The sequence below is a fragment of the Austrofundulus limnaeus genome, unplaced genomic scaffold (assembly GCF_001266775.1).
Source record: "Austrofundulus limnaeus strain Quisiro unplaced genomic scaffold, Austrofundulus_limnaeus-1.0 Scaffold25, whole genome shotgun sequence".
NCBI lineage: Eukaryota > Metazoa > Chordata > Actinopteri > Cyprinodontiformes > Rivulidae > Austrofundulus > Austrofundulus limnaeus.
The window spans coordinates 1,328,134-1,340,533 of record NW_013952427.1 but is presented as its reverse complement, the minus strand read 5'-3'; the positions used below and the strand labels follow the sequence as shown (position 1 = coordinate 1,340,533).

Genomic DNA, 12,400 nt, shown 5'->3' with positions numbered 1-12,400 from the left:
ATGTTTAGCACCAAGTTCATGCTGCTACATGCTAAATCACATCTTCTCCTGAGCAACTTCTAAGCCTGATGTAAACCTGTTCGACACTCCAGGCTTTTCCAAACATTTGGGGGCAGACTGAACAAAAAGGTTTGAACCAAATGTCAGTAATGCAACCAAAAGGGTTGGAGCACTAAAGTTTGACTCCATGTTGACATGCTACATGTTAGGAGTTCACTCCAATCGTAATAAGGCAGAGCAAGTCAAACCTGCAATACAATCAGAATAACCTCTACTTTTGGTCCAAGTGGAATCGAACACTAAATATTCAACATATTCTCAGATTATGGTTCACCTTTGTTAAATAATCTTGTGTAGAGAGCAACAAAAAGCATAATGGACTATTAGAAACCACCTCCAGGTGTGTGAGCCTTGTGCACAGCGTTCATGAGTCCTGAAAAATCACTTCAGTTCTTTGCAGTTTTTTCCCCTAAACAGAGGTGCGCTTACATCCCACATCCAAGTGCAGTTTTAAGAGTACATATGATTGAAAATCTTGCAGCTGTTTTTGTGGAGTGGACACTATCGTCTACACTCTGAAGTGTCAGGAAACTGAAAGTGAAGCGATTCCAGCTTACGCCTCGTTTAAGGCTACTCTCAGTTCATTGGTCAGAAGACGGTTTTTCTCAAGCTGCTTGTATAGATGGTCTGGACAGTCAGAAAGCAGGAAGAAGAGAGAAAGGGAAAAAGAAAGAAGGTAAGTTAGTACAAAAAACGGACAAAGTGTTAATATTGGAGGTAAACAGAGTCTGTTAGTTGCAGACATGAAGAGGTATTGTTCAGCTTTTCCACAGATGTCCCACGCATCATCAACTCTCTCATTAGGACCTTTGTCATGTTCATAGTTTATTTCTCAGCCTAATAATACAAAGGTTTATACAAACCTAATGCTAAATAGCGGCAACACTAAATTTTAAAATGAGAAAACCTAAAGATATTGCATCAAAAATATTTATAAACTTCTTTTGACACTTTGGTCTTCTTTTGGAAAATGCAACTTAACGTATTTAGGTTTTGCATTTTCATCCACTGGCATGAAAAGTAGATGTAAACCAGAGGTGTCAAACTCATTTTCACCAAGGGCCACATGAGCGTTATGGTGGCCCTCAAAGGGCCACTTGTAATGAACTTTGACTAAACAGTTTTAACATGACCTCGTTTAAACACCGATAAGAACTAAGTGTATGACTGACTAAATCTGTAATAAATACAGAAATATTATTAAAAGTAAAACAAATAACATTTTACTCAATGAGTTACTAGTGAGTAGCTGCATTATGGCAGCTTTAGTTTATGTTTGATGGTGACTTTAAAGCAGCTTATTTTCAGACATTAGTACTGTGCTATCCAACTAAACTGCTCAGTTACTTCAAGCCAACAGCTCAGGGACAGGAATTTTTTAAATTTATTTTTATTTCATTTATTTTTATTAAATTAATTTTGTTATATTTAACCATAAATTTAAAGTTTACCATTGATATAAGAATCAAATTTTATGTTAAGTAAAAAAGAAAAAATGTTTTTTTAGGAGGGGACCCACCCCTGGCGGGCCACACAGGAGTCGCATTTGGCCCGCGGGCCTTGTGTTTAACACGTGATGTAAACTGACAGGAGTTTGTCTATGGCTGATTGTAATTTGTAAAAAAAAGGGTGGTGGGAAGGGGTAATATGTATTTTATTTAACAAAAAAAATATTCCCTTAACTTCAATAAATAAAATTTAACAACGGTTGAATGAAAATTTTCACAAAAAATAAATAAATGTCCTCAAGGGCTACGGTGCACTGATTGTAGCAACTTCATTTTATTTTGTAACAGATTATATACTGGCATACCTTTAGACAAGTGCCCAACATCAGCTGATTAATCAGTATGTTAATGAAATGTGTGTGAGCATGTATTCATCAGTGTGTCAGTAAAATATCTTGTGAACCATTCGATGGATTTGATTAAAAATCTTGAAAATAGTTGATTGGATGTAAATTTACAGCTGAATAACTTTTGGATTCAAACCAATTCAAGATGGTTATCACAGCTATCATAGAAAACAAAGACAAAGTGAAAATCAGGTGTGGTAGTATAGCAGAGTTCTTCTCAACACAAATTCCGAGCACAAACTGAGTAAAATCTTTAGAACTTCAGCATGAAAGGCAACAACAATACGCTTTGTTCCCCGAGGATAATCCCTTTTTAATTTTCATCACTATTGTTATCAGTAATGCTGGGTTATCTGCCTGAAATTCTACTTTGCGACAAATAAAAACCAGAAGTTTTATTTATTATATATTTCTATTTTCTCTATTTTTTATTTTATTTTATTTTTTGCAGGGGGGGGCGGTGTCTGTAATGACTTATAGTATTTAGGTTTCACATTTCTATATTTTGATCTAATTAAACAAACTAGGGATTTTGAAGACAAGTTCAGGTCAGTTTATTCTGAATTTCAAGTGAAGGTAAATCTGTTCAAAGTCTGTTTGACTGCTTCATTATCACAGCATCAACCGTCATCACGTTTATGATAACCTGCAATAAGGCGGTCCTCTCAAATAGAGAAAGGAGCGGTAAATGGGAGAGGAGCTAAAGACTTTTATTCAAAAGCTACTCAGCAAAATAAATTTAACACGTAGAAGACAGATCAAAAATAAAAAGATAAGACAAATGGAAATGAAGAAGCGTGGCAAGAGAAACACGTGAGGGGTGGAGGGCAGACTTCAGTGGAAGAGTGTTTATTTTACAGAAAGCAGATATGGCTCAGAAGTCTGTGGGAGAGATGGAACAGTGGACGGTGGCAGCGACAGCCCGGTGTGCAGCGAGCAGCTCGGCAGTAAAACACTGAGACAAAAACATGTACAGGAAGTTGGGCAGAGCTGCGCAGGACAGAAAGGATGGTGGTGATGAGAAAGAAGAGGCTCAACCAGCTTCTGGGGGGGCGGGGCTGAGTAAAAACATTTAGCTGTGAAAACAGAAAACAATTAAAAAGGGGGTTGAGGGAGAGGGGAAAAAGGCAAATGAAAAACTTAAAAATGAAAAAAAGAACAGGTTAAAAAGGATAAAAATTTGATTGTGGTGCATGTTAAGGAAAATGCTATAAAACTGGTAATTTAGTCGTTATAAATTCAACTACAGCTGTAATCTAAAATGTTAAAAGAAAAAAAAATTGGTCTAGCCAGTAGCCACACATCTGTACAGAGCCTGTCCAGTGACACTGAATAAAAAAAATTTAAACATAAAAAATTAATAATAAATGGCCACAAGATGATTTTGAGCTGCCATGTCTCTTTGTGAGATACAGAAATTGTTGTTTGTGTTTAACTTAGGGCTGTCAAATGATTACAATTTTTAATCTATTAATTCCAAGGTAGCTGCAAATTAATGACGATTAATCATGATTAATCTTAAACTTAATAAAACTTTATTGCATATTGGTAAAATTAATTGAGTTATTAATTAATGTCTTTATTTTGAAAAAGATTTGGTGCTTAAGAAATACATACAATAATAAATCATGAAAATATCACCTCGATTGCACAAAAACAACAAAAATTAGGACCTAAAAAATGCCCCAAACATATTTATCAGTTAAATTTTGTGCAGAATAATGAGATTAAATCAAGAATTCAAGGATTTTCATTCCAAACGAGTACGACATGAGGAATGAAAGATAGATACTAAGGTCACAGCTGTCAGCAAAACATAAATAAGTAAAATAAAATAAGCCATAAGACGACAAAAAAACTGTACATAATGTGTTACACATGGAGTTTTTTATTTTTATTTATTTAACCTTTATTTATCCAGGTAAACTGTTTGAGAACCACTTCTCATTTACAAACATGACCTGGCATGCACTGAGTGCATTGTAATATACAAACCTACATATTCAGCCAGAGTAAAGCGATTGTACATTTTAATCACGATTAAAAATTTTTAATTTATGCCCATGCAGCACTAAAATTAATCAGAGTTCACTCGATTAATTTCACAGCCCTAGCTTAACGGTTTAAAATTTTAACACTTAATTTATTAATAATATTAATAAATTTAATCCAAGAGTATACCTCCATGGTCAATCGAAATTTTTTTTATATATAAATAGTACTAGTATTTATAAGACATTGAACATTGTGTGTTAAAAAAACATTTTTTACGGTGTTCCTGAACGTGGCATAAGCGACTCTTTCCTAAGCAAAGGCGCAGTGTAAGAAAGGAGCAGTTTAGTGTGTTGAGCTTCAAATGAAATAAAGCTTTTTTAACAAATAAAACTCCAGTCATCACCTGTCCTACAGCTGCAACATGAGAACTACTTCATGCCTAACTAAGTGACTGAAGTGCGTTATTCTCCAATATTAAAATAAAATGAATTCAAACTCGCCCACATTAACAGTCAAGTCTCTGCATGGAAATTACTGCAACAATCACCCCGTGGCCACACATTAATCTTTTTTAATCCAATGTAACCAGTTGGGCTCTGTATATCTGAGTTACTGGAGTTCAGGAGCATTTTAAAATAAAAATCACTGCACTCAAACATGCCACAAGAGGGAGCTAGTGAGAGCAGTTAGGGCTGATGGGATCTACGGCACAAAACAAGAGGCAGGCGTGTTGTGAATTACATGGAAGTCATGTCGTTGAGGGCGTGGTCCAGCTCCTCGCTGATGGCCTTGTACTTCAGTTTCTGGGCATACAGCTCATCTATTGCGTCGCAGTTAATATTAAGTGGCAGAAAATGATTTAAAAAAAAAACAAGAAGAAGAAATAAATGTCAGAAAACATATATCAAAAGGAAAACAAACAGGGGGCGGCAGCAAATAAAAGCAGGACAGAATCAAGGAGGGTGTAAGAACAGCTGCTGACGAGGCGATAGATTCCCGAGGAGTCACAGAAAACCTTCCTCACATGTTCCACAAGTCTGCGGCGGACAGCACGGCCTTGAACGGTGACACAACTGCAATGTGGCGAGAGCTGAACATGAATAATCTCACGCGTCGCCCGCTTCGTTTCGTCCCCTCAGCAGACAATCGAGCCTGCAGAGACTTCTCCTGAGAACTATTTCACATCCAGCGGACCAGTTTAACAACCCTTTTCTATTAACGCCAGCCTGAGAAATAATATGAATTTCAGAGGAAGACTCGGCGAGGACGCCCTAATTATGGGCCAAGCAATGGAACTCAACCGTGACAGGAACTAGAAAGTAAGCGGAAAAGACTCATACCCTCCAGGTCGTCAATCGTCTTCTCAAGCTTGGCGACGGATCTCTCTGCAAATTCAGCGCGAGTCTCAGCCTGAAAGGAGGAACATTGTCCATTAGCTATTAGGTGGTTTACATTACTAACCTCAGCCCCTACAGGCAAAAACAGAGCTTCAAGTAAAAATCTATTGTCAGCATAGTTAAAGCAGAGAGGCAGAAACATTAAATACTGAATGGATAAAAGGTTTCACTCACCTCTTTCAGCTTGTCTGTAAGAACCTTGATCTCCTCCTCGTACTTGTCCTCCTTCTGTGAGTACTGTTGTCCCACACAATGATCAGAGTTAGTCACATATCCAATACAATGCTTTGACTTATAATAAAACTATTTGATACCTTTTCTGCCTGAGCCTCCAGAGACTTCAGGTTGTTCTGTACGGTTTTCAGCTCCTCCTCAAGCTCAGAACATTTGCTGCAGAGTTACAGTTCAGTTGAATAAAACTGAAGACATTACTGGGCTTTAGGTTTATATAACTGATTTAAATTACATACACGTTATAGTTTTATGATAGAATTGTAATGATTGTTAAATGTGACTGTTTGCTTAAATTGATGACTTTTTGTTAATAGTTACGTGCCTGAAAACAAATTCAACACATCTGAACTTTTAAAAGCATTAGGCTAGATTATTATGTCTGGGGGCGTGGCTTTGAGCAGCGTAGGGACCCCTCACTGATGACGTAATCAAATAGGTGGAGCCACGCCTTGGAGCTTTTGTTAAAACCAATTGTACTTCCTTACTTTCGGTTAGTGATGTTCGATAATGCCAATTTTTTTTTCCCCGATACTGATACTAAATAAAATTTGTCTGGTATCGGCGATACTGATCCGATACTGAAACTTTGTGATAACACACATAATGTGTCTGGTAAATCTTAAAAACGAGCATTTTTCAAATAACCGCTTTATAAATAATACATGACATAGTAATTTATTTAATTAAGTCTTTCTAGCCCTGACCTTATATTCGTTTAGCACAATTTAAAATTCTTATTCTAAAGAAATATAATAATTTTCGAATAGTGAATAAAAGTGAGAAAAACATTCTAAAAGTTGTTACGTTGTTATTTTGTGTCATGATTTGTGGGTTTGCAAGAAGGTCCTTGGCCAGAGCTAATGCTGTTTGGGGGTGGGGGGGGGGGTGGTCATGGCATGAAAAAATTTGGGAACCCCTCATCTAATATGTAACAACAGTCAAACAAAGCAGATTTTATGTTAAAATGACCTGCCATACCTCTACAGATGGAGTGACTGATTTATGGCTTTTGCATTTCTTAAGCGGAAGAAAAAGTAGTTCCCTCCAACCACATGTGATCAAGACAAGTGTGGAATAGTTTAGTTTTTCCCCACTATTTTCCTGTTAATGATATATATTATGTGAAATAACTAAAGTATCAAAGTATCGATATTTTGATTTCAGTATCGATTATAGAACATAAAGTTCTGATATCGGTAGTATCAATATTTCAGTTTCGATCTGCACTTCACTCCTTTTCGGTCTGAACTCTTGGTCACTTGATTAAACCAGACTTCAGCAGAGAGCACTCTTTGGTTTTGTATGGTTTCTCTTTAATAATCTTTTCCATGCATTTGTACATTCTCCTTATGTTTTAAAGAGTAACTTACACCAAAATTAACTTTTTTAGCTGATAAACTGTCTAGAATGTTTCTAAAATGTTGTATAGTACTGTTTCTGTGCTAATTTTGATGTTTTTGTGCGTATTTGTTCAAATCTGTACTACATGGTCTAAAAACATGTTTTTGCTGCTCATATGGGTAGAGCAGTGGTACTGCAGGCTAATTTGCATTTTGGTTTACGGCTCTCCTCTGTGACGTGTCTTCTCCACGGTTTCGTCACAGCGGCTGTGTTCTGGTATAAAAGCCTCTCTCTAAGACACGCCCCTGCAGCAGTCAGAGGGTGGAACAGTTAGCAAGCTTAGCATGATCGTCTGTTGACCTTCAGCCTCGGGTGGGGAGAGCTAACAGCTGCCCTCCCCCCCTTCCCCAGTGGGAGGGGGGAAAAAAAGGCAGAAACACAGCGGGGCAGCTGTAGCCGAAGCGGACCGAACTTCAGTCAAACAAGACCCAACACTTTTATTCATGTTTTAAACTAGTGATCTTGTGAGCAGCTGCATGCTTTTATTTTTCTCTGTCAGGCTGTAGCGGAGCGCTCCACCTCCTCTGTCCGAGGCTGGTGTGGGGTGAGGCGGACAGCTCAGCCAAGGCTGCTGGAGCTCCAGGTCCTGATCAACTGAGCCAACATGAGTCAGTCCCAGACTGAGCTGACTTGATCAAGTCTCTCTCTGCCTCTGGTGAGGAGGGGGGTCAAAAATCCTCCACTTCAGACCGTTTAGAGATGTAACTATCTGCGATACTGTGGTCACTCTCCATGTAGCATCAGTTATGCTAATGCTAGCTGCCTGTCGCGTTCTCTCGTCCTGGCCACACCTCCGCTCTCTAACCCCCCCTCCCCTACCCATTTTGATGCATTTTTCAAATTTCGCCATGGGGCGGAGTTAACTTTTCACAGGGGGGGTAAGATACACTTTAAGCACACATCCTGGTAACGAACACGCATAGCAATATTTTCTTTCAAAACCACAGGATTTTAGGTTCTCATCATAAATGTGCGATGGGTGGGGGGGGTTACCTCTCAGACAGCTCGGCACGCTCCTCTGTACGCTCCAGGTCGCTCTCGATGATCACCAGCTTACGGGCCACCTGAAGTCACACAGAGTTTAAGTTCTCGGGTCAAACGGGCGAACAGAGCTGAACCCTGTCCTCGGTCAGCGGCGGCGGCCGTGACTTGCCTCCTCATATTTGCGGTCGGCCTCCTCGGCGATGTGTTTGGCCTCTTTCAGCTGGATCTCCTGTAGCTCCATCTTCTCCTCGTCCTTCATCGCTCTGTTCTCGATGACTTTCATGCCTCTGAAGCAAGGGGAAACAGAACGGTGAGCTCAGGCAGGTTTGTTGGTTTTTTTCTTGTACAGATGAGAAGAGCCCAGCCAGGAGCTTGTTCAACAAACATGTTGCACAAAACAGTTTCCGTTGTGTTAGTAGTGCATTTTAATCAGATTAAAAAGGCTTTTAATCCAATAAACTGAATACTTGCCCACACAAAAGGTTAAATCACCGAGCCATGGGTGACAATATGCCATATTTGTCAACTTGACACAAATTTTAGATTTAGTTTCCATTGAAAACTCCAGAAAGTACAATTTGCCATCTTATCTGCATCCTCAATATATAAAATTTAGGATTTTATGAAAATCGAACAACTGCAGCTTAGGGAAGTACGGCTTTAATCCAGGGATGTTGACAGTTATCATCGGCTGACATTTTCTACCCACACCGCTGTGAACAGATTACGCAAAGACCTCGTTAAGTTGGGCTGCTGTTGTGTTATTTTAACAAACTTTGAAAAAACTCTTGACGTCAAATTCAACACAGATAAACCATCCAAACATTTGCCAGCGACCTCTTAAATAAGCTTACATGAAGAGCATTATTTTTTCTCCCTTTTCTGAGGTGTGTCTCAGATCAACTCATTTTGATGCTGTTCCTTTAGAGCAGTGGTTCCCAAACCTTTTATCTTCTGATTCACAAAATATCCATGGCAAAAACTTGTGACCCCAAAAATTACTGGTCTGAGTACATGAACTTCATTAATAACCCTAAAAACACAGGTTTTTTTGACAATCTAAACAGCTTGTACACAAATATGAATACTTATTTTTACTTATTTTGTGTTTTTGTAATAATTAAAGGGAAAATATTACATCAGCAATTATTTTATTACCCTTTAAATTGATTTCTGGAGATTATCCAAGGTGCTTCATGACCCATAATTGGGTCCCAAGCCCAACTTTGGGAACCAAAGTGCAGTGGTTCCCAAACTTTTCAGCTTTTGACCCACAAAATAACAGTAGCAGAGACCTGTGCCCCCAACTATTTTTTGGATGATAAACATTTGTATCAGGTCAACAAAACATGGGCATAGTAACAATATTTTTTTACTACATTTATCCATTTTAAATACACTAACCTCACTCATTTGTAACAAATAAGGCAAAAATGTAATTAATTCAGAAAATATTTTCAGGACCCCATCTTGAAGTTTTGGGACCCCACTTGGGTCCCGACCCCAACTTTGGGAAACACTGCTTTAGTGACTTAAGTCAACTTTTTTGCATGCTTTAGAGACTCCATGTACAAAACAAAATGTATTTAACAGCTAAAAATTTGTATTTTGCACGATGTTGGCAGCTTCATTTTTCTTTGATAATAGCGTGCACAAATACAGCCGATAGACACGTTTACTTGAACGAAGTTTCAAAACTCAAAACGGTTAAATCGGTCAGCCAAAACCCAAATATTTGATGTATATCCCATGCATTTGGGTGTACGTGCAGGAGGGAGTATATGGAGCAGAGGCGCCCAAAGTGGGGCCCGTGGGCCACAATTGGCCTGCTGCGCCTTTTGATTTGGCCCACCAGTAGTTGTCCTGGTTAGATTGTAATTATATTAAGATTAAATATAAAATACAAGTAACTACAAGAGACATTTAGATTAAATTTAAGCCCATATATGGATTTGCACACCTTATAAGACCACATATACTCAAATTTTAAATTATGAAAAGTCCCATGAGCCTTTGCTGCCCGAGCATATGTAAAATTTTCTCCATGTCCATGGGCTGAAAAAAACTAAAGAATGTGGGCAACCACACTGGCTGCTAGCTTAATCATAAAAAATAAAACAACTTTACTTAAGTATTTGCATTTCTTATATTAGTGCATTTGTCCCACGGCCCTCAGATTGATTTTAATTTTGGCCCTCTCAGGGAAAATGTTTTTTAATTTTGGCCCTCTCAGGGAAAATGTTTGTGCACCCTGATATGGATTGTGATGATGGGTTGAACAGGTGAAAGATCCCCCCCCCCACACACACACACCTCTCGCTCTCATCAGCAGCCTTCTCAGCCTCCTCCAGCTTGGACAGAGCCGTGGCCAGACGCTCCTGAGCCCGGTCCAGCTCCTCCTCAACCAGCTGGATACGTCTGTTCAGGGAGGCTACGTCACCCTCGGCCTGGGAGAGCACAATGACAGAGTCAAATCAAGCTGATTTGGATAGCATGGAGGGAAAACAAGCTCCTTTAATGGTCTGAAAGCTCAGGAACTAGTCGTGCGCGTTAAGACTCATTTAACACAGAAATCATTAAGAACGTGTGGCACTTTTATCCAAACTCTCATCCTCCTCTTTGCGTCTGCATCCATGATTTAACTATTCGTGACCCATCGCATTGAAATGAGGATTAAGTCCAAAAGTGGTATAAAGGGAAAAAAAGGCAAATATAGTGTTTTGACTAAAATGTAAACAAAAATTGCATTTTGTCAAAATATAATGGATAAAAGCCTTATCAATGTATCATTTGAATGAACTGCCTGAAATATAATCATGAAACAAAATTCTGAAGCACTTTTTTAAGCAGTAGCAACAAAAAAACTGATTTTGAGGAAAAACCTTAAAATTTTGAGATTTCCCATGTGAGCTAGCAAAGTTTTATTTCTTTTTAGCTGGGAAATCTTAATATTCAAATATAGTTTGAGGTTTCCTCTTTATAAGGATATCAAAAAGTCCTCATTAAAATGACATAAAATTAGGATTCAGACCAAATATTTATGTATTATTGTAACCAACAAGACAAATTAAGTCATATATATGGATTTAATTAAGATATCAGAATGATTCAGGTATCAAAATGTAGCTTTTAAAGCCAAGAATCTGAAAATGTAATTAGGTCCAAATTCGACTTAATCCTCATTTCGATATGATGGCTCACATTTTATCCATTAAATGAATGAACAAGAAAATGCGGCTTAGCTGGAGGATAAAGTCACCTCCTGACAGTCAAACTAGCCGGTGAGGGGCTTCAGCTCAGACACCCTGCTCTAACATGTCGCCTGCATTGTGTTTTCTAGCTGTTCAATCAGGGTGGTGTCCTTCCAGCCCCCTCCATCCTCCTCCTGCCCTCACATCCACCACCACAACTCGTGTCTGTTTAAAATAAAAAACCCTATAGCAGCCACGCTTTTTGGACCAGATTTGCACCTAATGCCTCCCGCAGCCAAGAGACTAATTGCCTTAAATCATGAGCAGCTTACTGCTTCCCTCGCACTCCTCTCCTGGTTCAGTTCCCGCTGGAAGGACGCCGCCTGCTCCTCCGCCGCATCGGCCTGCTCCTGCAGCGACTTGATTTTCTTCTTCACGGCTTCCAGAGAGCTCCCACCGGCCATGTTTCCCCCCTTTAAATATCTCGTCTCAGCTAAGCTCTTACTGTTGTTTTGTTCCCTCAGCTCTGTGCAGGCTGTGGCCCCCCCAGCCCAGGTGCAGACAGACACAGACTCTTGGGGATGCGGCTCGTTTGATCCCTGCCCCCACCGCCTTTAATCAACCGCTGATGAGGATTGGGCCGTGCCACCCAGCCCGGAAGTAACCGCGTTCAGTCGGAAACCAAACAAATGTGTGACTTAAATACGAACACGCCGTATTTTTTTTATTTTTTTATTTATTTACATTCTTTAATAACGCCTTCGTGTTATTTCTGGATGCGTTTTTGCCTCCTGCAGAAATGTTTAATGCTCGATAAATTTCGCTCGCATCCCTGCCTGCTTAATTGAGCCAGTCCTGTGAAGAGCAGGGCTTCAAACATCACAGCAACACAGTCACTGTTTTAGTCATATTAAAATAACCTATGGTAAAATTATTAATAATAGCACTAGTTTTATTATAAGCACTTCTATTTATTTAGTAAAATAATTTGAGCAAGTTCCATTCAACTGTTATTGATGACAAAAACCACCACTTGCATGAATATCTTTTTCATTTAATGGATTTAAATATAATAAAGGAGACAATTGGGTCAACTTTGAAATAGATCTTACATTATGAATTTACAAGCAGGATAAAATTTATTTTAGGCACAGGGTAAAAAAAATAAATCTAAGTTTGTTTGTTTGTTTGTTCAAAAGAATGTCCCAACACAGACGAGCTACGTCTAATGGCCAGAACTCTGCAGTTTTCACTCATTTACAGGCCAGCGGTCACTCTTTCAG

The 12,400-nt window shown here is 38.9% G+C and overlaps 1 protein-coding gene across 1 annotated transcript in view; it reads right to left on the bottom strand.

Annotated features, from left to right (window-relative positions):
- Positions 1–2,729: 2,729 nt before the first annotated feature.
- The window catches only part of LOC106514991 (tropomyosin alpha-1 chain), a gene marked incomplete at its 5' end in the record, with an annotated part of 11,154 nt that continues 1,483 nt past the window's right edge, over positions 2,730–12,400 (bottom strand). The window contains 8 exon segments of the mRNA XM_014004548.1: positions 2,730–2,991; positions 4,652–4,730; positions 5,251–5,320; positions 5,482–5,544; positions 5,622–5,697; positions 7,936–8,006; positions 8,096–8,213; positions 10,240–10,373. Coding sequence (XP_013860002.1) covers positions 2,988–2,991; positions 4,652–4,730; positions 5,251–5,320; positions 5,482–5,544; positions 5,622–5,697; positions 7,936–8,006; positions 8,096–8,213; positions 10,240–10,373 — 615 coding nt within the window. The 3' untranslated portion in view covers positions 2,730–2,987.